The 26,042-nt window shown below is 57.8% G+C and overlaps 1 protein-coding gene across 1 annotated transcript in view; it reads right to left on the reverse strand.

Moving 5' to 3' along the window:
* Positions 1-2,808: 2,808 nt before the first annotated feature.
* The window catches only part of LOC119111932 (adenosylhomocysteinase-like 1), a gene marked incomplete at its 5' end in the record, with an annotated part of 34,610 nt that continues 11,376 nt past the window's right edge, over positions 2,809-26,042 (reverse strand). The window contains 9 exon segments of the mRNA XM_037235812.1: positions 2,809-4,183; positions 7,178-7,298; positions 7,843-7,921; positions 17,091-17,258; positions 17,602-17,767; positions 18,391-18,543; positions 20,034-20,184; positions 21,636-21,803; positions 23,273-23,375. Of these exon segments, the coding sequence (XP_037091707.1) occupies positions 4,177-4,183; positions 7,178-7,298; positions 7,843-7,921; positions 17,091-17,258; positions 17,602-17,767; positions 18,391-18,543; positions 20,034-20,184; positions 21,636-21,803; positions 23,273-23,375 (1,116 nt within the window).

Here is a 26,042-nt window from a genome sequence, read left to right on the forward strand (position 1 = left end):
GTTACCTAGGCTTCTTAGCTTGCTAATTACGGCAGGATAACCTCAACAATCTATCTTCAAGGGTGTTTTAGTTCAGATAATAAATGACTGTTAAATGACGCGTGACATTGAGCGACTGTCTAGAATAAAGTGCCCAGCGCTGCCTGGACGACGCAACGAAGTCAGAAAATATCGTTAAACTAACACTTGAAACTATCAATTTTCTAGATGTCAATAGAGGACGGATGAAATAAGCGGCGTGATCCTAGATATTTCACCTCGAAAAGCGATGACGGCCCAGGCGGTCTCCGCATCCTGTCATGCCCTGCATACAACCGTTTGCTTCCCGCGGTAAGTAAGCGGTGAGGGCAATTGCTGCTTAACAGTGATTACATGAGAGCTGCGGAAGGAAGTGACGATTCTAAAAAAAAATCGATTACATTCCTCTCCCTAAAAGCCAAGACTGACAGCCCGTGGTTAAAATGTATTGAGGATAACGCAAAATCTAACGGAATTATCAGCCACCGCATTCAAATACCGTATGCATATAAGAAAAGAATCCATTTATTCCGTCCCCTTCAAGCCGTGAACTCACTTCGGTTGAAGCAAATCGGGTTTATCAAAGCGTCAAGTGCATTATACCGGTACAATGAAGACGATGGCCAAACTTCTGACCATTGATGGAGCAAACGCCTAACGCTAGGCAAACCTGAACTTTCCTTGTTAAGAAGCATGCCGTAGACACGCATCAAACAAGCAAGAGAGTGGTTAAGTCTCATTGAGGATCATTACGATGTAGATCTAGCGCCATGGCAGCTTCAGCACGTGAAAGGCAGATCCCGGGGAATGGCATATATCACGTACTGTGCTGAATGCAGCACAGCCGACATAATATCAAGGTGTGCTTCCACACAAACCAGATTAATAGAGAGAGAGACAGATGATTCTTGGGGCAGTCAGAGGCCGGGAATTCAATATGTTTAAGGTAACAGCTCGATCAGATAGCATTTGTTTGCTTGTTGATGGTCACCAAAGTAACAAACCAGAATCAGATGAGATGGGTCTAGACCGAAGCATGCAATAGCTCTCAAAAGTTGCTCAGTGTCATGTGGCTGCTACGATTACAAAATACACCGACATTTATGGACGAACAGACGATGGTTTAACATTTAGGATTGACTGAAAATGGACTGAAACGGAAACCAAACACTGTCTCTCATCAAAAAAATACAAAATGAGTGACAAATGTGGCACGCTGCCTTCCTTGAATGGTTTCGCACATGATGACCACTTCTGTTTTTCACAGTTCTTCATAAACATGTTTCCCTATTTCCAAACTTATGTAGAAAAAAGTCAACATTCAGACCAGAATGAAGTCAATCAACTTCCTAGGCAGATCATCACCCAAAAGGTTAAGTTGACCGGCACCCGAGTCTGGTCCAAGCAGACTCGAGTGTCGGACCAAGTACAAGTCTCAAGACCAAGTACGCGGTCCCAGCGCACCGTGTACACGGGCCAAGAACACTGTGTTGCAACCAGCCCAGTGGTCTCACCTCCGACCACTGTCTTCTTACCTGCCCAGCGATCTTAGCTCTAACCGCGTGTTCTCACCTGCCCAGCGATCTCAATCCTGGCCACTGTGTTGTAACCAGCCCAGTGATCTTACCTTTGACCATTGCGTTCTAGCCTGCACAGCGATCTCAACCATGACAACTTTGTTCCAACCTGTCCAGCGATCTCACCTCTGGCCACTGTGTCCTAACCTGCCCAGCGATCTCATCCCTGACCACTGCGTTCTAACCTGCCCAGCAATCTCAGCCCTCACCACGGTGTTCTAACCTGCCCAGCGATCTCAGCCCTGTTCACTGCGTTCTAACCTGCCCAGCGATCTCAGCCCTGACCACTGTGTTCTCACCTGCCCAGCGATCTAAGCTCTGGCCACTGTGTTCTCACATGCCCAGCGATCTGACCTCTGGCCACTGTGTTCTCACCTGCCCAGCGATCTCAACTCTGGCCATCGTGTTCTAACCTGCCCAGCGATCTCATCCCTGACAACTGTGCTCTAACCTGCCCAGAGATCTCAGGCCTGTTCACTGCGTCCCAACCTGCCCAGCGATCTCATGCCTGGCCATTGCTTGCTTTAACCTGCTGGCAGTTTCAACTCTGCCCAAGGTCTGCTTTAACCAACTTGGTGATCTCACTCACCGAGCAAGCATTCACTGCGCTAGGCCTATGCTCGTTTGAAATGTCGCCATGAACTGTCGGCACCCACGACATCGCGCGGATTTCCGTCACCAAGAATACATTCGGGTAGTTCAATAACGATTTATTTGCTCGATGTCACATAACTTAGCAGAGTGGCGACCATCAGTGTTTTCGGCGACGTTCAACGCAACGACCTCGGGGCCCCCGCCAGCCGGCTGCTTTCACTTCCGGCGCCATGGCAGGCCTCGCGGCGACCGTAGATCACAAGGTGGGGCACCTCAGTCGCGGAACGGACCAGCGCACGATGAAATGCGTCCCGAATAACGGGTAGTCACATCACGTGTTGTTTTAGTCACGTCACGTGTTGTTTTAGTCACGTCACGCGTTGCTTAGGACACGCAATGCCGATAACACGCCGACGCGTCACGGCGGATTCCGTCAGTAAAATACGAGACCGATCCAGCTGCCTTCTGCGCGACACCGATCCATGACCCATCCCAAACACCTTAGCATAATTAACACATTCAGGCAGACAGACAAGAACTACCAATCCATGGCAAAATGCTAAACCGCTTTCTAGACACCCAGATTAAACAAATAGTTGCTCACAAGCGGCGGAATGTGTATGCAATGATGGCATTTATTGAATATCCGAGCGGAAGAGTAGAAAAGATCAAAGGATGCCACCACGTCATCCCACCTCTAGACGAAATGCAACGCGAAAACGCAACGCAGTTAAGTTTGAGGCCAAATACCTCCGAGAAATTGTCGTCCAAAATGACTGGCGCCACAGCTAAAATCGCCCAAAACGCCATCAATAGGATGCTAGTGGATAAACGACTTTAGTCATATCCATTGAGCTTTGTCCAGATTCGTGACAACTTGTCACGACAGGAAGTGAACAATCCAAGACCAGCTATGAACACGGGACCAATCTGATGACCACCTGTCTCGTCTAACGTCGCATTTTCTCAGCAGTCCAACAAGATCTATCCCGATAAGGACCCACATGATGTTTCCATGGGAAGCAGGGCACGCTGAAGCGACCAGCCGGCGAAATCCGCCATACATGGTTACCGCAACGTACGCGATTAAAAACCAGAGAGCAGGCGAACACGGAGCAGCCCATTACATTAGAAGCATTTACACAAATCTCGGACGCCTCTTCACAATGGCACCTGCCAATGGGCTTTTGGCCGGGAGGACCGGCTGGCCGATGACCGTGTGACGTCGGCAGCGCGTGGCCGGCGGCGTGCCGGACTGGGAGACTGTCGGGCCGTCCGCGCCACCGCCGACGCGGGCGGTGGCCAAGACGGAACGACACCATACATCTGCAGCGGTGGCCGACAGTCACCGAACGAGCGGGCCTCAGCGCCTCCCGTCGCCGACAGTCACCGAACGAGCCGGCTTCGGCGCCTCCCTCAGCTAACAGTTGGTGAAAACCCATGCCGCGGGCGGACGGTGGGGCGCCGTCGGCCTTTAGCCGATTTACACTGTCAGCCGAGTGCAGAACGACTCCTTTGGGCGCTAAAGCCACGCAAGCACGCTGGGCACATGATTTGGAAGTACGCGAGGCACAGCTGATGACCATACGCCGCTTCATTTGAACTAGCCGAGGTATGAGCCGCCCACATCAGTCTCACTTACCAGTGCCGAGCTGCTGAATTTGGAACGAATGCGGATCGCGCAGTAACATTTCACACAAAGCTAGAAACACACCGCATCTCCGAAACAAATCGATTCACGCCGTTCAGCACACATTGCTTCCCGGCCGAGCGCCGGCCGCGCACATCCGCACTGCGCTCGAGCCGGGCCGAGGGTTGACAAGCATTCTATGACACAGGCGTCACCAATAAGCTACGATCGCGGCGTGTCGGCAGGTGTTGCGGCCGGCAGCGGTCGGTGCGGGCGGCGCCCGCGGCAGGCCCGGCGGCCGCCGCCCGTGGGCCGGGCCGGGGCGGCTCGGGCCGGACGCCAAGCCAGGTACAGCTCCTAGTACCTGCAATATCGCAGTCGCGTCAGCGCGCCGCACGGCCCGCCGCAATATCGCGTCGCGTTTCTTTCGGTGCAGAAATGGCGCCTCTCCACTTAATAAAGAGCATCGATCGCCCTCGCAATAACGGCAAACAGGGCAATATCGGCGGGGCCGGCTGTCGGCGGCAGCGTCGGCTCGCCACCCACGGTCCTAATACGGCCGGCTGCCGTTGCCCGGAAGCCCACGGACACGCGGCCGAGCCCGGAGGCCGGCCGCGCCGCTGCTCCGCCCTGCGCGTGTGTCGCGGAGCGTGCGCCTCCGCCGCACTGGTGCCCGCCGCCGCACAGACACCGGACAGGTTTGGGCGCCGCCGCGTCAGCAGGCTGGCTGCGGCGGGCTCACCGCCGCGGCCTAATGCGCCGAAAGGGAACGAAACACGAGCGGGGGATCGGCAGTCTGGCAGTTAACGCGGTTCCCACCCTTCTTGCCCAGGTGGGGGGCAGGCGACGCCAGGCAACTCCAGCTGCTGAATACGCCGTTAAGTCCCAATCATGGCAACGGTAGCTCTTTAAAGGGGGGTCACGCCTCCACACCTTCAGGAAATTTGGAGCCTGGCAAGCCGACTCACGAGCTCCGGCATAAAAACACGCGCCTTAGCCGGACAATGGGACTAAAGCCACCAGATGTTCTGTCTACGAAAGCAAACGCTAACCGTTTTTGAAGCAGATTAAGGACATAAAGCCTGGGGATCTAGGAGCAGTGATACCGACGTCAGCGTATCATTCGTTGTCACGACGACCTATTTCCAGAGATGATTTAAGACATTATTTGTTCAAGACAATCCCGCGCGTCTATTATTAACATCTAATGCAGCTGATGAAGGCGACGGTAAATTCCTCACACACAATTTTAGCACAATGCTAACATTCTAAGTTATGCATCAAGCATTTCAATACGACACCATGCTCCCGACCTCATAAGTTCCAGATCAAGCTCTTTCGACGTTGATATTTGCGTCAAAGGTGTGTAACCCACAACATGATGTATACAAATCTTATTACGTTCCTTACCTACACTTGCTTCTTGCAGCTGTGAGTAACTTCGTTATTTTGTCCTCGTTACCCTACGCACGCAGGGCAGAGGTATTGCAATAAACATTTAATCCACGGCAAATAGCTCAATGCAATGCACCGATACACGACAAATCCACTACAAAATACGCTCCTCCCTGTCACACGCCTACACTCAGCCTCAATGACCCCATGAAAGTCCAGACCAGCCAGGTAATATTTAGAGAGCTTCAATCAGCGCGTCGTCAACGTCAAAAGCGCCGGGGAGAGCGGGGGGAGGGGGGGGGGGGGCGCTCGGAGAAACAGCTTGGGTGACGCAGGGCCAGCCCACGGCGCGGCAACGACCGGCCTGGCCGCCACGCCGGGCCCGGCGGCCGGGGGCGCCCGCGGCCAATCGGAGGCAGGCCGGCCGGGCGCGCCCCCGCCGCCTCCGGCCGCCCGGATAACGCCATTAATAACGGCGCGCGGGCCGAATATCGCAGCCGGCACCAGGCGGCCGTCATCAGACGGCCGGGCGCCGCCGCTGGCCGCGCCGTAAACAAATCTGGCCCGGCCGACCGCGCGCGCCACCTCCTCTGATGAAAAACGCTATGCCACATCGCCCGGTAATCGGGCGGCGGCAGCGGCGGCCTGAGGAAGCTCGCCGAGCGCCGGCCGGGCGGCGCCGGCGCTCGGCGAAGCCCCTCGCCACCGGCTAATCGCCACCGCCATCCGGCCGCAGCTTTGTTCGCGCGGCCCACATTCCGTCCGCGGCAGCCAACAGTCAACGCCACTTAAAGCCTTGCTGCGAAAACGTCGCACTTTCAAAGCACGATGGCGCCACCTTAATGCGGTGAGCGGGACACTCGGCTCCCAACCAAGCCTGGGGCTGAAATTAATTTGCCGCATCAATGAGACGGTGGGGACACGTTCTGAATGCTCATTAGCACATGTTTGTCGCTGTGTGCTGGGAATAGAAGGCCAAGCCATCGGGGGCGGGCCGACGAGATTAACCTGGCGAGCTGGATATCAAAATAGCAAGACGTGGAATACAACCCAAAAATTACTGTCTGCTCAGGACGTTGCAACTTGTTGCTCTCAACTGATGTGGTTGTTGTTGCTCACAAATGATTAGGTTGTTAGAAACGAAACTATTACAATGATACAACAACGGTCTACCGGAGCACCTGCCACCGGATTCGCCCACCGGCGGCCGAGTGGGTTCGAGACGCTTAACGCACCCACCATTCACCCCTGACTGGGATAGCCCGCGGCCGGTGGCAGCCGCCGCGCTCAGTGCCAGGTGACGTCAGAGGGCTTCACGGTACGTTTAGCCTTCGCAGAGAAATTCTGCCGTTGATTCGAAGTTACTTGATCGGATGGTGAGGTAAGAGCTCAGGGAAAAACCAGTGCTCACAGTGGCACGCGGGCACTGATTCCAGAAGTTCATTCGATCAAAAGGTTTGGATTAGATCTTAAAAATAACTAGAAACAAATCAAAATTAAAAAGCACAGTTCAACGCAGACAGCGGAATTTATTCCTGCCTACCGTTTATACAACATCGATGTGATGACACGGTTTTTCAAGGCAGCTTGAAACATTACTACAGTGCGTAGCACTTTTTCGTGAAAATATCAGAGACAAATGGGACAAACTGGATACACAACGCTGATACACAACGCTGACATGCTCTTCGTTACGGACATCTGACTATGGCTGAAACAGTAAGCAATGACTTGTAAAGATGGCGGCATGGATACCAAGTCACGCAGCTGGTTGGACAGAAAAATGCACGATTATTACAACACAAATGCAGGCCACTTTGGCAGCTTTCCAAGTGAACAAGCAGCGATCGTACAAAAGCAGGCGCAGCATGACCATCAGCCGTCCATCCAGGAACGGCGACTCATCACGGGCAGCGGACGACCGTGCCCCCCCCCCCCCCTCCTCTCCCCCAAATATACGCACCTGTAGTAGTTAGGCTTGAACGGGCCGGCCTTGTTGAGGCCCATGTACTTGGCCTGCTCGTCGGTCAGCTCGGTCAGGTGGGCGTCGAACGAGGGCAGGTGGAGACTGGCCACGTACTCGTCTGCCGGCCGCGACCCACGGTCAGCCGTCGGACCAGGGCAGCATAACACCGCCCCCGGACCAGGGCGACGTAACATCACCTCCAGACTAGGGCACCGTAACACCGCCCCCGGACCAGAGCACCGTAACACCGCCCCCGGACCAGAGCACCGTAACACCGCCCCCGGACCAGAGCACCGTAACACCGACCCCGGACCAGGGCAGCGTAACACCGCCCCCGGACCAGAGCACCGTAACACCGACCCCGGACCAGGGCATCGTGACACCGACCCCCGGACCAGGGCACCGTAACACCGCCCCCGGACCAGGCCACCGTAACACCGCCCCGGACCATCCCAGCGTAACACTATCCTTTCAGTTCAACTTCTCTATCATTCAGTAACCACCTCGCTGAAAGCGCATGCTATCCGTGCGTTGATGCTGAGAAGTGCATTCACGAGCCCCGCACTACGTGTTGAGGAATTGGCCGTCCTCAGGTCGGCGTCGCCAGGGCAGAGGCGGGCACGGGAGGGAGGCGTCGCAGGACAGGGCGTGGCGGTACCTACCCATTTTTTTGGGCAGCAGGTAGACGTCGGCCTTGTAGCGGCCAGCCGGGGCGTTGAACAGCTCGATCAGCGCCAGAGCCTGCAGCAGAGCCGTCGGCGCGTGAGCCAACGGTCACGTGCACACCGCTCCAGCGACGGTGCGGTCACCACCGCACCCGGGCCGGCGGGCCGGTACGGATCGACGCGAGCACGTCACGTCTTCAAACATCCCGGGGATAAGCACTGGTGTCGAACACGACCACACGCGCATATTCAGGATCATGCCACTTTCAGAGATGCACCCGAGCGTATTTTGATGTCAACGTAGAAACGCAGCAAGTGATACAGACCTTTAAAGACCTCCGTGGCACCGAATTCAATTTCAAGCAGCATTTCATAAGTACTCCACATGAACAGCCTTCGCTGCCTCAGATGAAAGACACACACACGCACGCACGCACGCACGCACGCACGCACGCACGCACGCATGCACATACACACGCACGCACAAACACACACACACACACACACACACACACACACACACACACCTACACACCTACACACCTACACACCTACACACACACACACACACACACACACACACACACACACACACACACACACACACACACACACACACACAACACACACACACACACACACACACACACACACACACACACACGCACACACGCGCGCGCGCGCGCGCGCAACCTACGTACACGCAAAAGCACACGCACACGCACACAAGCGCGCGCGCGCGCTGGCGCCCGCCGACACACGAACAGTTCATTTGAGGGGGACACTTGGACAGGAGCGGGGTCTGGCCCTACAGAAAATGTTCGGACGTTGAAAGTTCGAGCGAATGCGCTACTCCCCGATGGCAGGAGACACAGAAACGAGAACAAGGACAAGGAGAGCGTGTACAAATAATACACGCGACAAAGCTCTGTCGCCAAATAACCAGGAGTGACATAACCTGAACACAAACATTGTAATACCGTGCACGTACTTTTCACCGGTATGACTATTGTATATTCCATCGATAAATGCAAAAGCCAAACGCCTATGCAAGCGCCGGAAATGAGCAAACCACCAGGTGTGCCAGATTGGCAGACCCCCCCCCCCTCGCCATCCCCGTCCGCACAACGAAGCTGGCAAAATTCGCTATTTTTCGAAGCTAGAAACACAAAAAAGCATAGACGACCTTCACCAACGGGCTTCAAAGATTTTGCCACCGTTGCGAATCACAAGATGACTTTACCCCGATCACATGCATTCATGTCTGGTATTTCAATTGTCCACAAAATTCAGTAATTATAAACGCCACGGTACGCTGACACGGTACGATACGGTCACATCCAGCCAGAAGCCCTCGTTGGCGACCTGATGTGGTGTCTTTCTGACGATTGCGAGTGCGTATGCAATCTTAGGTCATTTGATGTAAATGCGCTTGAATTGCCAAACCATGCCATTAAAGTAGTTACATTCCAAAAGTATACTGAAACAGTCATAGCTGCTGGCAGTGCGCGGTGCGTCCAATGGATCAGAACGACGCGTCGGCTGCGCTGGAGGTCACGTAGCGTACTTCGGTAACACAGCACATGAACAAGCTGTGTAGCGCGGATTACTACGCGCAGCGGAGGCGTAATTACCGAATACTTGCGTCTTTCGCTCCCACCTGGGAGACCGGTTTCGATCTCTGGCTGCGTCATGGCCTCTCGGCACTAATACGGCTTCGATCTCCGGCTGCGCCATGGCCTCTCAGCACTAATACGACCTCTGTTACAGCTACATGTACTGATTTTCGTTATTGGAAGCGCATACACGTGGTAGTTATTCTGCGCCTAGTCGCACAAGAAAAAAAAACACACACACATAGTACACAGAGATACTTAAACACGCACAGGTAAAAGCAGTTTCGGTCAATGAATCAGCGATTTAAAACAGTCAAGAATGCCCGACGCGAGGGGGCGCGGACGGCGGCCGCAGACAGCCGGTTCCACGCGGCGGTGGCGCAGTGCGGAAAGTGCCACTGGGTGGCGCTCAGTCGGACGCGCGGCAGATGTAGCGAGCCGACACCGCCGGAAACAGCTCGAATTTGACGTTGGGAAGACATGGAGCGCGTCTCGAATAGAGCACGCAGTGCGCTGAGGGATCCGGGGACGTGCAGTGCCCCGAACACAGTCCGGCAGTCCCGGTGGTGCACGAGACCCGCGTCACTACGCCAGCCGAGCGCTTCCAAGACGGGTGAAATGGGATCGCTTCGGCGGACACCACTTACTGGCCTGGCCGCGAAGTGCATCACCCTTTGCGTATGCCGGTCGTTTGCGTACGCCAACGCCCCGTCTAGGTGACGCTCGGCCGCTCCACCCCAGGACAGGCAGAAGAGGATGTGAAATATGCGTATTTGGGCAAGGAGCTTCAAAACTTCAGGAGTAGTGGTATTGAATTTTGAGCAGGGATACGAGGATTGGATTACAGTGCCGAGCGAGAAACATGTAGGATTCCCAGGTGAGGTGGTGGTGGTCGAGGAGTACGCCAGTACTTTCACTGAAGATGATGGATGAATGTCTGTACCACAGACGGTAATGTGGAAGTTGCAGGTCTTTGTGATAGAGGGTTTGATGCCACTCAGCCTGAAGTCTGTCATTTTGGGCATTATTTTAAGGCTTTTTGATTGAAACCAGTTTAGGAGGCACTGAATGGACTCCTCGACACGGGCTTTCAGGCTGTACAGGCCGACGACATCGGAGGTAGTGGAGTCAAAGAGTTGGGTGTCATCGGCGTGGGATAGTAGGCGGCCGTAAGGTGGGAAGCTGGATAGGCCGTTGATGAAGATGAGGAACAAGATTAGGCCCACAAGGGATCCCCGGGCCACTCCGTGGGATAGGGATAGAGTAAACGAGCCATCACTGGCCACCTGCTGCCGACAGCTGAGGTAGTCCCGGAACCATTCAGAGGACACCCCGCATCATTAAGAGGACACCCCGCACCATTCAGAGGACACCCCGCACCATTCAGAGGACACCCGCACCATTCAGAGGACATCCCGCACCATTCAGAGGACACCCCGCACCATTCAGAGGACACCCCGCACCATTCAGAGGACATCCCGCACCATTCAGAGGACACCCCGCACCATTCAGAGGACACCCCGCACCATTCAGGGACACCCCGCATCATTAGAGGACACCCCGCACCATTCAGAGGACACCCGCACCATTCAGAGGACACCCCGCACCATTCAGAGGACATCCCGCACCATTCAGAGGACACCCCGCACCATTCAGAGGACACCCCGCACCATTCAGAGGACACCCCGCACCATTCAGAGGACATCCCGCACCATTCAGAGGACACCCCGCACCATTCAGAGGACATCCCGCACCATTCAGAGGACACCCCGAACCATTCAGAGGACACCCCGCACCATTCAGAGGACACCCCGCACCATTCAGGGGGCACCCCGCATCATTCAGGACACCCCGCACCATTCAGAGGACACCCCGCACCATTCAGAGGACACCCCGCACCATTCAGAGGACACCCCGCACCATTCCAGCTCGCCAAGGAGGACGCCGAGATCGACGCTGTCAAAAACCTTGCAAAGGTCAATCGTCGTTATCGACACGACATGGCCGTTGTCGACAATCCTTGCCAGCCACCCGATAGCGTCAATCAGGGTACCCTCCGTCGAGTGACGTGGACGGAAACCATATTGCGATGGCGTCAGTACATGACTGTCAAGAAGGTAGGAAAGTAGCTGTGAGCAGACGACCGTCTCGATCATTTTCGACCAAACAGAGAGCAGAGAAATGAGCTGAATGTTCTTCAGGTCTGATTAATCGCCCGACTTGAACACCGGGGCGGCACGCGCGATCTTCCGGACGGGCGGAAAAGTGCGTGATGTGATACCAAGTTAGTCAGATGTAGAAGATGAGCGCCGATGACAGGGAAACACCTTTTCTTTGCGCGAAGTGGTACACCGACACCCACATCCCTCAACGCGCTCATGTTCCTGATGGCTGCAGAGAACTCCGGTAGAGTGGCTGGATGGGGGGACAATACCGAGGTGCAGACACGGTACGGGCGCGGTCCAACCGAGAGCGCACCCGCACTGCCGCACACCGCCACGGCCTCTGCAGCAATGCGGGGGCCAACGGCAGCGAAGTGGACATTGAGTGCGTCTACCCGGGCGCCCATGCTGTTATCGGGTGTGTCGCGCCCTCTCGCTGGCTACAGTCCGAGTTGCTTGAGGCGGCGCCAGAAATCTCGCCGCCCTGTCAGCGGACTGCTGCACAGGTAGGAGCGTCGCGCGAGTGTTCAGCCGCTTCACTCTGTTACGGCACCGCTGGTACGCGCGGCGCGCCTCTGTGGTATGGAAGCACTTCCAGGCCCCGTGGGCGCAGTAACGCTCCTCCACAGCTGCGGAGTCGCTGCTATCTCCACGCAGCCACGGACAGCCGGGCCGGCGCGACTTCTCTGCGATGTTCGGGCAGTGAGCGTCGACTGCGACGTTCCATACTTCCATAAACGCGGCCACCTTGTCACCTGTGGTGGCAGCGGCGCAGAGCGGCTCCAAATCGGCAAGCAGCATTCAGGTTGAACGCGTCCCAGTCGACGCGTTTCCACGGTCGCGCGGTGGCTGACCGCCGGCTCCCTCTCTGGGGATGGGAGCGCAGAGTAGCCCTGCAATCGCTGGCGCTTCATACAAGGGAGTGTCCTAGCCCAGCATAATACATGCATTCATATGCTTTGCCTACATATGTTCTGAATGAACCAAGATAGAGCAGCTCAGAAAGGACACCAAGTCCGATGGTGTATACTGCATGATCTGCACACCCAAACAGCAGAAGTGTTAACTTGTCACTTTCTCGCGTCCCTATGCGCCATTCCGGGTCCGAGGGCCGCAGCCGCAGCCCGGAGCTTGGGTGACGCCGACAGCGGCGGGACGACGCCTCCCAGCCGCTGCTGTCGGACGCGGCTGGACTCGTCCGGATCGTACGCGAGCCCGACCGGCCCCGCTCGACCGCCGCCCGAGAGGCCGCCGGCCGGCCGGACCGGGGCCACTGGAAGGCGCCGGTCCGAAGCTCGCACGCCGCCCGAGACGCCGCCGACCGGCCGGACCGGAGCCGCTGGAAGGCGCCGGTCCGGGGCTCGAACTCCGCCTGAGCTGGCCGCCTATTGCGCCGCAAAATCCCCAGATGGCGCAGTGGCGCCGTCGGAAGGCAGAGACGGAGCCAGACGTAATCTGCCCGGAATGGGCCTATTACGTGGATTAGGCATAGCACAGGCAAGTACGGACGGGGGAATAACTTGGTCCAAGAACCGACATTGGATCCGAGAGAACGCTATTACGACGGCGCACGTCTTGTGCAGCTGACTGGTGCAGCTGATGCCATTGCTACTGACGAAAGCAATCAGCACTGGCGAGCTTGAGAACAACTCGTCAAAAAGCCACGGTTTCGTGAAATCCTGTTGTGCTTTTTCGACATTAATCTGTGTGGCACCATTTCTTACGTTCCATCTGTACAAAGAAAGCCATCGCAATACCATCCAGATTTGCAATACACTCCCTCCATGCCAACGCCCCACGCCCTGTGCGATGTCACCGTCCCTCCTACACACCTCCTTCCTTGCGCGTGAGGACACCCCTCAGTCGCGTCACTTCCCGTGACGTCATCCGTCTCCCTCCGCAGCCTCGTCACGCGTGCGTCACCGCCGACCCTCTGCCTTTGTCACCGGCTCGCCCGGCCTCGGTGACCTCCGCCGGTGTGACGTCATCGGGGTGCGCCGGGGGCGGCCGCCACCAGGCCGAGCGCCGCATTATCGGCCTCTGAGCATGAAATCACTTTCCGAACTTTGATCATATATCATGGCGCGGCGCAGCCGCAAGACACGGTCCGGGCCGGGGGCGGCCGGGCGAACAAAGTTGCCGGCTGCGGCGCCGCTGGCTGCGGGCCGGGAGGGCTGTCGCGCCGCGTGACCCGCAGCAGCCCCCGCCGAGCCGCGCGCCGCCCAGCGCGGTCACGTTCAGCCGCGCGCCGCGCCGCGCCGCGCCGGCCGGACGGAAGTCGGCGCCGTCCTCAATAGGTCGACAAGTCCACGGCCAGCTCGGATCGAGCACACTCCGCCGCCGTTTTCGTGGAATATTGTAGGATGAATTCGGGGTAGATGTCATTTCATTCACAGCCTTTGGATTTCGGTCTATTTCGAGCGTGTTTGAATATACAGGACGGCTCACATTATCCTCATGAAATACGGATCTCTTCCCGGCGAGGTTTTAGTCCCTACACGATTGGACCACCGAGCATCAAGCTGGACAGTTCAGCACATCCACTAGCCTGAATAGTTCAATATCACGCCGTTCCAGGCAGTCGTCTTCCAGGAAAAGCATTCGGCAGGAATCACGCGCCAACATGCGCTAAAGCGCCGAGGATCAACAGTCCCGGCACCAATCACTTCCGGGCACGACTGTATCGCTGAGTCGTCCACGGAAACAGCCGCCGCGGCAGACCACCCACGAGCACCACTTCTCAGAGAGAACAATCATCCACCGACGGAAATTCTGTGAAGCGCCACCCCCACCCATTACAACTGCCGGACGGCCAACCAGGAAAATGGCCACACAGACCAACCGCCCACAAACGTGACTGCGGAGACGAGCGTCCAGCGAACACTATTCAAGTTGCTCACAAACGCAGATACTGGGGCGAGGTAACCCAAGAGCACGACAAAAGACACGCGTGGCCTGTCACCCCAGGGAACACACCTGAGTCAGCACGGAGCACAACAGAGACGAGTCACTGCTGAACACGACTTCACATATGCGCCGCCCAAGGGCACGCCACAGGGCATTCCTCTCCCACGGACTCGATTACAGAGGCAAGCCCCACGCGAAGAAGACGGCACAGACGAACCCCTCGGCAGCATGACAAGACGCATGAGCCGCCAATGAAAACAAACGTAAGTACGCACCAACGACAGGCCACCCGCAAACACCACGAGGAAAACTATCCACCAACAAAACTGCAAACTGAACCACCTACCCCTCACACCCACTGTGACGAGCCACTCACGACCGCTACCAGAGGGGCGGGTCCCACAGATGAGAGAGGCTTATCACTGCTGCCAAGCGCGGCACTGGCGCCGTCCCTTCCCCGCATGCCTGCAGCTCTGGGCGCACATCGGAAGCTGCCTCCACCTCGGCCGAGGCACGGAGGTCGGCCGACTGGAGGAGACAGTGTCGGCGAGTCCCGGCGGGGCGTAATGAATCGCTATCTGCGTCCTTTGACTGCACCGCTGCAACGTCTCATGGAGATAGCGGCAATGTGAGATTGACATCTCCGCTGTAACATGCACGCATAGTCCTTGTGGAGCACGATACAGACTCGAGCACGTACAGCACGACGCAGACCCGAGCACCTAGAGCAAAACACTGGCCCGAACACCTAGAGTACGAGTCAGACCCGAGCACCTAGAACACGACTCAGACCCGAACACCTAGAGGGCGACTCAGACCCGAACACCTAGACCCCGATGCAGACCCGAACACCTAGAACACGATGTAGACCCAAAATACGAGAAAACTCCTAACTGCGTTTGAACAATAACGCGACCAGGGACAGTGTTGCGCCGTATGAGGCAGCATAGCATAAGACAGCACTAGCCAGACTTACTGCGCTTATCGATCGTCGCACACGGGAACGGTTTCCCCAACGCGTCAGCTGCACGCAAACGAGCCGGCTCCAACAGCTGGTAGCCGGCGGCCACGAGCCCCAGTCGGGCGGCGCCGGACGCGACCTGTCCGGACGGCCGGCTCGGCCCACGCGGCGGCGCCTCTTCCAGGAGCGCCGAGCGGACGCGCGCCAGATTGGAATAGTTTGCGGCCAGACCGAGTGTTTTCAGGGCGGGCGGGCAGCGGCTATTGGCCCCCGCTGCATTCTTCCCGCCAAACAGCGCGTCTGGCCTCGCCGAGCGCGGCTGATTCCAGCGGGCGCCGACCGACCTGCCCCGCTCATCCGGACGCATTCGTGTTTTTCTCGAACGACGGCAGGCGAATAGATAGCACCTTCTAAGCAAATTCTTTTAACGCAAAAATCATGGCGAAGTTCAGAAATGTCGGCAATAACGTGCCACTTCACAAAGTTGTGGAGACTTGCGTGCAGGTACCGCCATGCCACACGGGGGCAATGACGCCTGAGGCGCTGTCACGCCACATCACCGCCAGGCTGACATCGGGCCGGCGGAGCGGAGGTCGCACAAGGCCGACATAGCAGGTGTCACAGTCATCGCACACAACCAAACGGGCCTCTTGAGCCTGCAGGACGCCTGCCAAACACCCGGTGGAGATGTTCTGTGCGGCCTCACGGGCCACACCTCCCGAGCGGCTCACAGACCGGCGGACCGCAGGTATGGTATTCTCCCTCCCCGCGGTCCGACGCCCCAGTCATCCTCCCTTCTGCGCATTACGTCGCCCCAGCCATCACCCTTCTGCGCGGTTCGTCGCCTCAGCCATCACCCTTCTGCGCGGTCCGACGCCCCAGCCGTCCTCCCTTCTGCGCATTACGCCGCCCCAGCCATCACCCTTCTGCGCGGTCCGACGCCCCAGCCATCACCCTTCTGCGCGGTCCGACGCCCCAGCCATCACCCTTCCGCGCGGTTCGTCGCCTCAGCCATTCCCTTTCTACGTGGTCAGTCGCCTCAGCCACCCTCCCTCCTGAGCGGTCCGACGCCCCAGCCATCTTTTCTTCTGAGTGCTCAGATGGTCCAGTCATCCTTCAAAGAGCAGTGCGAGTCCAGGAGTTCGACCCGTCTGGGATCCACACCGAGCCCGACAAACCGACCATCTGTCATCCTGAGCGACGTCCGACCGGCCGCTCACTCCCATAATGACGGCTTGGGGATTAGGGGCCTCCCGAAGACGAGACCATTTTATTAACTATCCGGCAACCCACGGAATATCTGCATGGAGTTTCGTCAGTCGTTCTTCGCTCCGCATGACCCAACCATTCTTCATGTTTGGGAGAGATCCTTCACACCACAGCGCCCCGCCTGCACCTGGCGGCGCATCGGACAAACCGGCTGACCGGCATCCTCACCTTCGCGCGACAGACACAGTGAGTCAGCGACAGGGCTGGCGGGCTCAGTCTGTCAGTCAGTCGGTCTCCCGCTGAAGGCCCGTGCCGACGACACGACCCGCCCACCCACGCGCCGCGAGACCACCAGTTGGCAGGCCGGCCGGTTGCGCGCGCGGCTCTCACCTGCGTGGCGGCCGAGATGGAGACGACGAACGAGGGCACGCTGGAGCAGGTGAGGTTGACGAGGCGACCCTCGGCCAGCAGCACGATCCGCTTGCCGTCCGGCCAGATGATATGGTCCACCGAGGAGCGCACCTTCTCCCAGGTCAGCTCGGGCGTGCGCAGCGAGTTCTGCGGACAGGCGCACAAATTGGACATTCGATGAACACTGTAGCAGTTCCAGTGCCACAAACATTGCGACTTAACCGTGTCGTATGTCGTGTAGACAAATCCCATAAAAAACTGTCTTTGCTGTGCATTCACCTGCGCCATGCAGCAACCACTGCAAAGTGCCCTGCCTCCTTGAACACGCCTTAATACATGTAATCTCTCAGTAAACGTGCATGAAGATGTACAAACCAGTCCGCTTAGGAGTCGCTTTACCACTGGCCTAGCACATCGCCAGACTGTAGGACGGTGACGACAGCGCCATCGTGTGACTGCCAGACGAACTACAGCCTGTCGGCGCACCCACCACGTCGATCTCCGTGTTGGAGTGGCCCATGTTACAGAGCAGGGCGCCGTTCTTCATGCGGTCCATGTGCTCCCGGGTGACCACGTTCTTGTTGCCCGTGGCCGTGATGACGATGTCCACGTTGCGAATGACCTCGCTCAGTTTGACGACGCGCAGCCCGTCCATACTGCGGGCGGCGGAAGACGGGGCTGCAGAGACGCCGCGCAACGACGGCAACTCGAAACCGACGCTGACAGCCGAGGAGCACAGGTCCCGCCTCTCTGCATCCGTCTCAAAGAAGCAGAGTACCAACTCGTGTATGTAAGTTCAGTTGGTGCAAACTTAGAACGTATACTACTACCGTGTGAATGAGAGTTTGAGGTAACCCACGCGAACTCCTTCATCCCATTACTTCCCCGATGCAAAGTCATGTGGCGCAGCCGACCCCGCTTCCCCAGTCCCCCCCCCCCTCGAGCACCCGCACCTTCTGTGCGGCGGGGCGTCTGTGGGGTAACCGATGGGTCTCAGACTCAGCCAGGGTTGCTGCAACGTTACCCTCACTTCCTGAGATGGATTAAGTTTGCATGCACATTTCTCCATGAGAAACCGGAACGGATATTGTACGAAATAGTGTTAGGATACATCGCGGCTTCTCACACTAGCGGTTCCGGACTTTCCGAATAAAGCTATACGCGCATTTACACCATTCCCACAATAGAAGCCCGGACAGGCGCTGGACACGGCCGGGGACGGCATTTCCGGGAGCCTGTTCCCAAGCCGAGGCGGTGACACAGTCAGGGCGAGCAGTACCTGGCCTGCAGGGCGCAGATGGGATCCACCTCGGAGACGTACAGCACGCAGCCGAGCCCCTTCAGCGACTGGCAGCAGCCCTTGCCGACCTCACCGTAGCCGCACACCAGCGCCTGCTTCCCACCGAACATGATGTCGGTGGCGCGCTTCAGACTGCGGACCGGCCACACACGTCACTGCGCGTGAGGACTGGAGAAGTGACGCACGTCAGACTGGGGACCGACCACACGCGCCACAGTATGTGAGGACTGGAGAGATAACGCACGTCAGACTGCGGACCGGCCACACACGTCACTGCACGTGAGGACTGAAGAGATAACGCACGTCAGACTGCGGACCGGCCACACACGCCACCGTATGTGAGGACTGGAGAGGTGACATATGTCAGACAGCGGACGGGTCACAAACACCACTGTGTTAGGGCTGAGCAGGCGGCCCGCGCCCCTCTGCAGGTGGGAGACTCGTACGCAGGTGATCCAAGTTGGTTCGTGATCTTATGCTCTCCACATTTAGAGAAGTCAGCCAGACTTGAGCGCTCGTTGGCGCTGATGACGTGACCACCAATCTCAACCGGGCACAGCTTGATCCCCGTGACCCGAACCATGCAAGCTGCTCATCAGCGCGGTTCATCGGCACACAACAGGCTGTTCATAGATTACGTCACGCATTTTTGACCGTTCCCAAACCCCATCCCCCGGTTACGCACTGGTCATCCTGGGCGAAATACCCTCCCCAGGTAAGGGCGTGATGAGTGGAACGTCCAAAAAGATCGAGTGCCATTGGCCACAACTTAAGCTGGGGGTGTGAAACAAAGGCGGGCGTGCTGCTTGCCACGAGAGGAGGCCAAGGGTATCAGGCCTTTAAAACTCTTCAGAAAGAAGCCGGTGTGATTTGGCACCACACCTGAGCGCAACGTTACGCTCTTCCCTTGCGCTTTGTTACGCTTCGGTCACGCTCCATTAAAACCTCCACCCCAGCTATGCGTAACGTAGTACATAACCGACCCCTGACGTGTTGTCTGTCCTCATTCCCGTCCAGACGGCGCCACCGCACCCGGATGGCGCCACTGCTGCTCCGACCGCCAGAACAGATCTATAAGCTCAGCACTTCCGCATCATGCATAATGCATAGCTGGTCCATCGCATCGACGGAAATAACAATAATTTTCCAATCGCGAGTCATACAAGGGTTTCATTTCCTGAAAACATGCCAAGTCATTCAGGAACACAATGCACGACGAAAATATCCGCAGGCTCCGCGGCGTGGTGAGTTGAAATTCAACAACTGCCTATCACGGCCACACGTGCCTCTGTTCCTATGTGTCTATCAGGAAAACAAATGCCAGCATGCAACTCCTCACATCTTGCAAGTACACTTAGCCATGGTCAGGGGTCATCATCACAGCATGCTAGAGCTCGCGAACGGGTCAAGGGAGGAAAACACTTCCTATTCATTTCGTATGCACATACAGATGCACACGTTATCCAAGGAAGATCAAATTTTCATCCCGAGTCACATTTCCACCGGGTTTCTCGTACATCAGCGTGTCGGCTTGGGGGGGGGGGGGAGGCAGGGCCGCATGACTAAGCCGGTCCTGGTCGGATCTCGGCGGAGGAAGCGGTCAGCCTCGATGCTTGGCCCACCTGTCGATGATGCTCTCGCGGCACGAGTACAGGTTGTCGAACTTGGTCTTGGTGACCGAGTCGTTCACGTTCATGGCCGGTACGCTCAGCTTCTGCTGCTTGCTCAGCTGGTACAGCCGGTGCACGCCCGTCACCGACTCCTCCACGATGCCTGCGCGCAGGCCGGCGGGGGCGGTGTCACATGTGGCCGCCTCTTGAGTCCGCCCACCATCGCAGACCAGCCCGCCGGCACAGGCTCCCATCTCAGCACTCCCACGGGCCATACACCATGAACAATGCGCAGGCAGATGCAGGTCTCAATTCGCACGCACGCGCCAGCCATGTCGTATCCGCTTTGCCAGCTGCAGGCGTGGCAGCGTGATGACAAAGCATCCCGCGGAAGCATCGTTCGTGGCAAAGGGTCGGCGGCGCTCATTCCAACGCAAAATGCTGTCAGTGCAAAACAGACGGTCTTCCGAAGGGAAAAAACGCAGCGGAACACGACCCCGCAAGACTATACACCATGCATGTTTCAATTCGACCGCGCTTGGTGAACATGCCTGGTTTTCATTTATCGCTGAATTGCCCGCTTCATCCAATTTGTCACTGCCCATCCCGAGCGGGTCGTTCCAGAACTATTCTCGTAGCAGGCCAGGTCTGCACACACCCCGGGAGTACTGCTCAAGAGCCCGCGACTCGACATAGCTATATCTCGGTAGCTGAGTTCGCTAGCAGCGATGCGCCTTTCGCGTGCCGTCAGCCCACGTAAAGTGCTTAACTCATGACCATGGAAACCTTCGCTTCCGGGTCAATGGTGGGTGGACATATGGCACTTAAAGGCCGGCACCTGGCACCGCCTGCACGCGAGCACAGCACGTTTCATGGAGCGGTGAAGGGGACATGTGGACCACACGGCGACAGGCCGCCACACTGTCTACATATCACCTTTGCACTCTCGTGCGCAGACGGGGCGCTAACAAACCCGCGGAGCATTCAGCCCGTGAACCAACGGCCTGTGCGACCACCACCCCGTCCGACCACGGAAAGAGCCAGATTGCCACACAAGCCCAGCCGGGCGGCAGGCTTCGGCCGGCTGCGGAGCCGCAGGGAGGTGCGCTGCGGCGGACCGGCCGGCGCCGCCGTACCACTGTACCGCCGCTGAGCGTACCACGGGCCAGAGTACCGCGGCTGAGCGTACCACGGGGCAGAGTACCGTGGCTGAGAGTACCACGGGGCAGAGTACCGTGGCTGAGCGTACCACGGGCCAGAGTACCGTGGCTGAGCGTACCACGGGCCAGAGTACCGCCGCTGAGCGTACCACGGGCCAGAGTACCGCCGCTGAGCGTACCACGGGCCAGAGTACCGCCGCTGAGCGTACCACGGGGCAGAGTACCGCCGCTGAGGGTACCACGGACCAGAGTACCGTGGCTGAGCGCACCGCGGGCCAGAACGCCGCCGCTGAGGGTACCACGGGCCAGAGTACCGTGGCTGAGCGTAACACGGCCCAAAGTACCGCGACTGAGCGTAACACGGATAAGAGTACCCAAGCCCCCATCTCGGTACCGCGGATCCCCCCGTCTCCGTGCCGCCGCACTACCGTACCGCAGCCGCCCATCACCGTACCGCGGATAAGCTTGAACATGGCCGGATATTTCTTGAGCATGAGGTGGGTGGCGTCGCCGCCGTCGTCCAGAATCATGTTGGGCTGCCAGTTCTCGGCGTTGATGCACTTGTCGATGCACCACCAGAAGTCGTCCTCTGTCTCGCCGCGCCACGCGAACACCGACACCCCTGCCGGAGGCGCGCGGCGCGTCAGCGGGCCGCCAGGCACGCGACGTCCCATTAGTCACACGCCGGGGCTGCCAGAGATGGATAGCTGTGCTGCTTCGAGGGACACATAATTGCCTGAGGGAATTATCGGCGGCGTCGGAGCCGCGGCACTATATCGGGCCTCTCGGGGGAACGAGCACGGTCACGACACATCAGGACGCGTAGATAAGCCATGGCAAGAAAACACCTCGTGTTCAATAAGCCGGTGCGCAGTAACGGGGTCAACAAGTGGATGCACTTCACAGCAAGACGCCACCCACTGCAGTCGAGTGGACTAGGGTAGCGAGCAATACTACAGTCAACGAAGCCAAGCGGGGCCGTGCAGTCATATCGACACTGAAAGCGAGCATAAGGTAGCGCTTCCGCGCGGACACCACACAAATACAAACAGCGGGCTCCAGGAACAGCTCCATACCGCAGCAGACGGATCCGCCGGCAGGCCAAGTCTAGATTACGGTGCGAGTTTAGCACTGGGCCGCTTTGATTGGCCCCGGTAATGTGGTGGGGGGGGGGGGGGGCTAGCAGGCAGCCGAGTCTTTGATTGGCCCGGTAATGTGGTGGGGGCGGGCTAGCAGGCAGCCGGGTCTTTGATTGGCCCCGGTAATGTGGCGGGGGCGGGCTAGCAGGCAGCCGAGTCTTTGATTAGCTCCGGTAATGTGGTGGGGGCGGGCTAGCAGGCAGCCGAGTCTTTGATTGACCCCGGTAATGTGGTGGGGGCGGGCTAGCAGGCGGCCGAGTCTTTGATTGGCCCCGGTAATGTGGTGGGGGCGGGCTAGCAGGCAGCCGAGTCTTTGATTCGCTCCGGTAATGTGGAGGGGGCGGGCTAGCAGGCCGCCGAGTCTTTGATTCGCTCCGGTAATGTGGTGGGGGAGGGCTAGCAGGCAGCCGAGTCTTTGATTCGCTCCGGTAATGTGGCGGGGGCGGGCTAGCAGGCAGCCGAGTCTTTGATTCGCTCCGGTAATGTGGCGGGGGCGGGCTAGCAGGCAGCCGAGTCTTTGATTAGCTCCGGTAATGTGGTGGGGATGGGATCGCGGGCAGCCGTGTCTATCTCGGGAAAGCTGCCGACTAAACATTGGCACCAAGGCGGCGGATGTGCCGACACTTAACCCGGCCCGCATCCATTACGAAACTGTCAAATGCACCGAATAAAAACACTTAACATGGGCGTTGGCGCCGGCAACAGCCAACCGGGTGATCTGTGCTCCGTCATGCAGGTGGTGCATCAAACAAACCACTCCGCCAGCCAACGCACGCATAACGCCCCGCGGACCCGGCTCGCTTGCGTCCTGCCATCACGTGAGATCGACAAGTCAGCCCAGACTACGCCTACCAAGAATCGCCGTCGCGCTGAGGGCGAGGTCGCCGCGCTGCTGCCCTGTCGCAGGGCGGGAGCACAAGGAGCGGGCCGGCGGCGGCGCCCGACGGCTCACCTTTCTCGGCCAGGGCGGCCGTCACCTCGTTCTGGGTGGAGTAGATGTTGCAGGCGGCCCAGCGTACCGTGGCGCCCAGAGAGATGAGCGTCTCGATCAGCACCTGAGGGGCACGGTCGGCTCGCTCGTCTCGTTCGGCCCACACACGGCAGCGGCCACACACAGCGTCCCATACCGATGCTTACATAAGTTAGATCCAACGGGCTTTATAAGTGTCATTCAGGGACCGTTTGATATAGCGATGTCGTTACGGACAGAACAACTGGCAGTCATAAAGTCGGAGCCATATTGAGAGCAGCTCCATAGACTTCACAATCTCAGGCCAAGCCACGACCATTTCAGAGCCCACACAGGCCCAACATATCTGAGTGAGGGCGCCGCCAAGCGACGCGAGTGGCAGCGGCTCAAGCCCTCGCCACGGTGCATTGACAGGAAGCCGGCCGGCCCTGCTGCCAGCCAGCACCGGACGGCACGCGCTCGTGACTCGTGACCCAGCCAGCAACGATCAATCACCGAAGGTCAACACGAACACGGAGCGGGTGGGGAGCGGCGGCAGCGGGCCCGGAGACCGCGCCGTCGGCAGGCACGGTCGCCGACCATCAGCGCGGCCGCCGCCTCGGACAGAGACGTCGGGACCGAGCAGGGCCGGTCAGTGGCGCCACTGTACAGCCGGACACCGCGCCGATGACCGCCCGCAGCCGCCGTCTGCCACCCGGCCCCGGCGTGTCACCGAGCACAGCCATAGGGTCACACTACGGCCCCGGAGAGGACATGAGTGACGCAGCTGAGGTGTCGGCGGCGGGACGCCACGGCTTCGGCAGTGCCGCCGTACGCTGGTCGACCCCAAGCGGGTGCGTCTGCTGGCTGACGTCCGCTGCGGTTGAATTATGCCGGCCCCCGTAGCAGGGGACAAGTGAGCTCCCCTGGACGCGGGCCCACGAAACATGACCTTAGCCCGGCTGCAAGTCGCGTCACAGTTGATCTGTCGCCGCGGCAGCCTCCTACACCGACACGAGAGAGCGAGCTTCAAGGGCACACATTCAGGCGGTACGCCGACATCCGGATATTGCCTCCCAGCCCACGCGATCTCCTTTCAGAACTGCACACAGCTGGCCTGCTGACTGGTAATCGAGCGTTTACCAGAAGCGGTGGGCCTCGCCGGCAGCCACTGGCCTCCGCTGCGCCCCCCCCCCCCCCCCTCTCCCCGTGCTGGCACACCCCCAGGCGTGGGCGCCCGGCCAGCGTCGATGTCACACGTCGGCGCTGAAACACGGCCTGCGGGCCGACCGGCGGAAACCTCGCCAAAGCCACTTCCTCACGCGGCGTCGACGCACACACTGTGTGGGAAAATATGAAAGATCGCCAACCGGTCATAAGGAATAATATACGTGTGGAATGACAGTGACTTTTGGCACCACGATGAACGTCGAAATTCTTAATATCCACCCCGCGGAATCCGTTTCGATGGCACAGTTTTCACGCAGCACAGTAGCCGTGCACAGTTTTCCCGGAAACAGCATGATTCCGCGCTACCGTGGAAATCTGACCTACCGCATTTCGTTCCCATATGTCGAGAACGTACGCTAACGACCTGTGCGTTGCATAATCGCGTAATTTGAGATAATCAGATTCCCCGAGCGCCACATCGCATACATCAAGAGTCCAAACGGTGCTATGCAGACGGGACCTTGTGAGAAGAAAACACAGCAGCAATAAAGCATGGTAACAATAAAGGTAATTACAACAGTATTGCAGACGGCTTCTGTAAAGCACAGATCGAAATCACAAACAGATCACACATGTGATGCCTCCCCCGAAAAGGAGGACCAAGGACGTCATAAACGGAACACAGATGGCGATCATGAAGCTGACCTCTCGTTGCTGCAATGCCATATCCACCGACGTACAATATTAACACCACGGATGGTTTTAAAAGTGAACAGAGTTAAGACATTGAGCCCATCAGGGGCGGCGCAGCAGGGGGCGTGGGGGCAGCCAACCCCCTGCCTGTCGGCAGAGGGACAACGCGTGCTTCTGTCCCCTCATTTTTTCGGCCCGTTTTGCCCGAACCACAGGCTACAACTACTAGTTATCCGTAAAGTAGCCAAATTCAGATTTTAAACCTGTTATGGAGAGTAATAAATCGGACTCAAAAGACCCTTTCCTACATCAAGAGGTCTATATTCTGGATTGTAAGGCCACCTCCATAAATAAGGTGGAAAACAGGATATTAAAAGCTCCTCGTTTCAAAAGATCCTTCTCTAGATCAACAGGCCCAATGTTCAGTCAAGGAGGTCCCTTTGCTGGCTTGGGAGGCTCCCGTTCCGAACTAGGACGCCCCTGTTCTGGGCGCGGAAGCATGCTATACATTCGGGAGGCCCCATTTTTGGAACAGGATGCCTCTTTCATGCACCAGATGGTCCCGGTTCCCGATCAGGACGGCCATTTTTGTGATGAGGCCCCTTGGCTAGATTTCTCTAGGCATCAAGAGGCCCTTTCTTGATATGAGACCCAGTTCTTACCCTTAGCTGGATAACCAGAAGGCCTCCATTCTGGATTTTTAAGTGTCGACATTTATTTACTTGGATGCCATCCATGTAACAATTCGATAGGGAGGAACATACCCTTGGTGCCCCTCACCCTCGAATACGACACTGTCCTGAAGGTCCCCTATGAGGAGACCCAATTACCCAAGAGACCCCGGAAAAATCGTCTCCCCCCCCCCCCCTATCACACCCCATTCATAAATGTGGCGCCGCTCCTCAGCACT

This window comes from Pollicipes pollicipes, unplaced genomic scaffold (assembly GCF_011947565.3).
Source record: "Pollicipes pollicipes isolate AB1234 unplaced genomic scaffold, Ppol_2.1 Scaffold_7261;HRSCAF=8764_pilon_pilon_pilon, whole genome shotgun sequence".
NCBI classification, from domain to species: domain Eukaryota; kingdom Metazoa; phylum Arthropoda; class Thecostraca; order Pollicipedomorpha; family Pollicipedidae; genus Pollicipes; species Pollicipes pollicipes.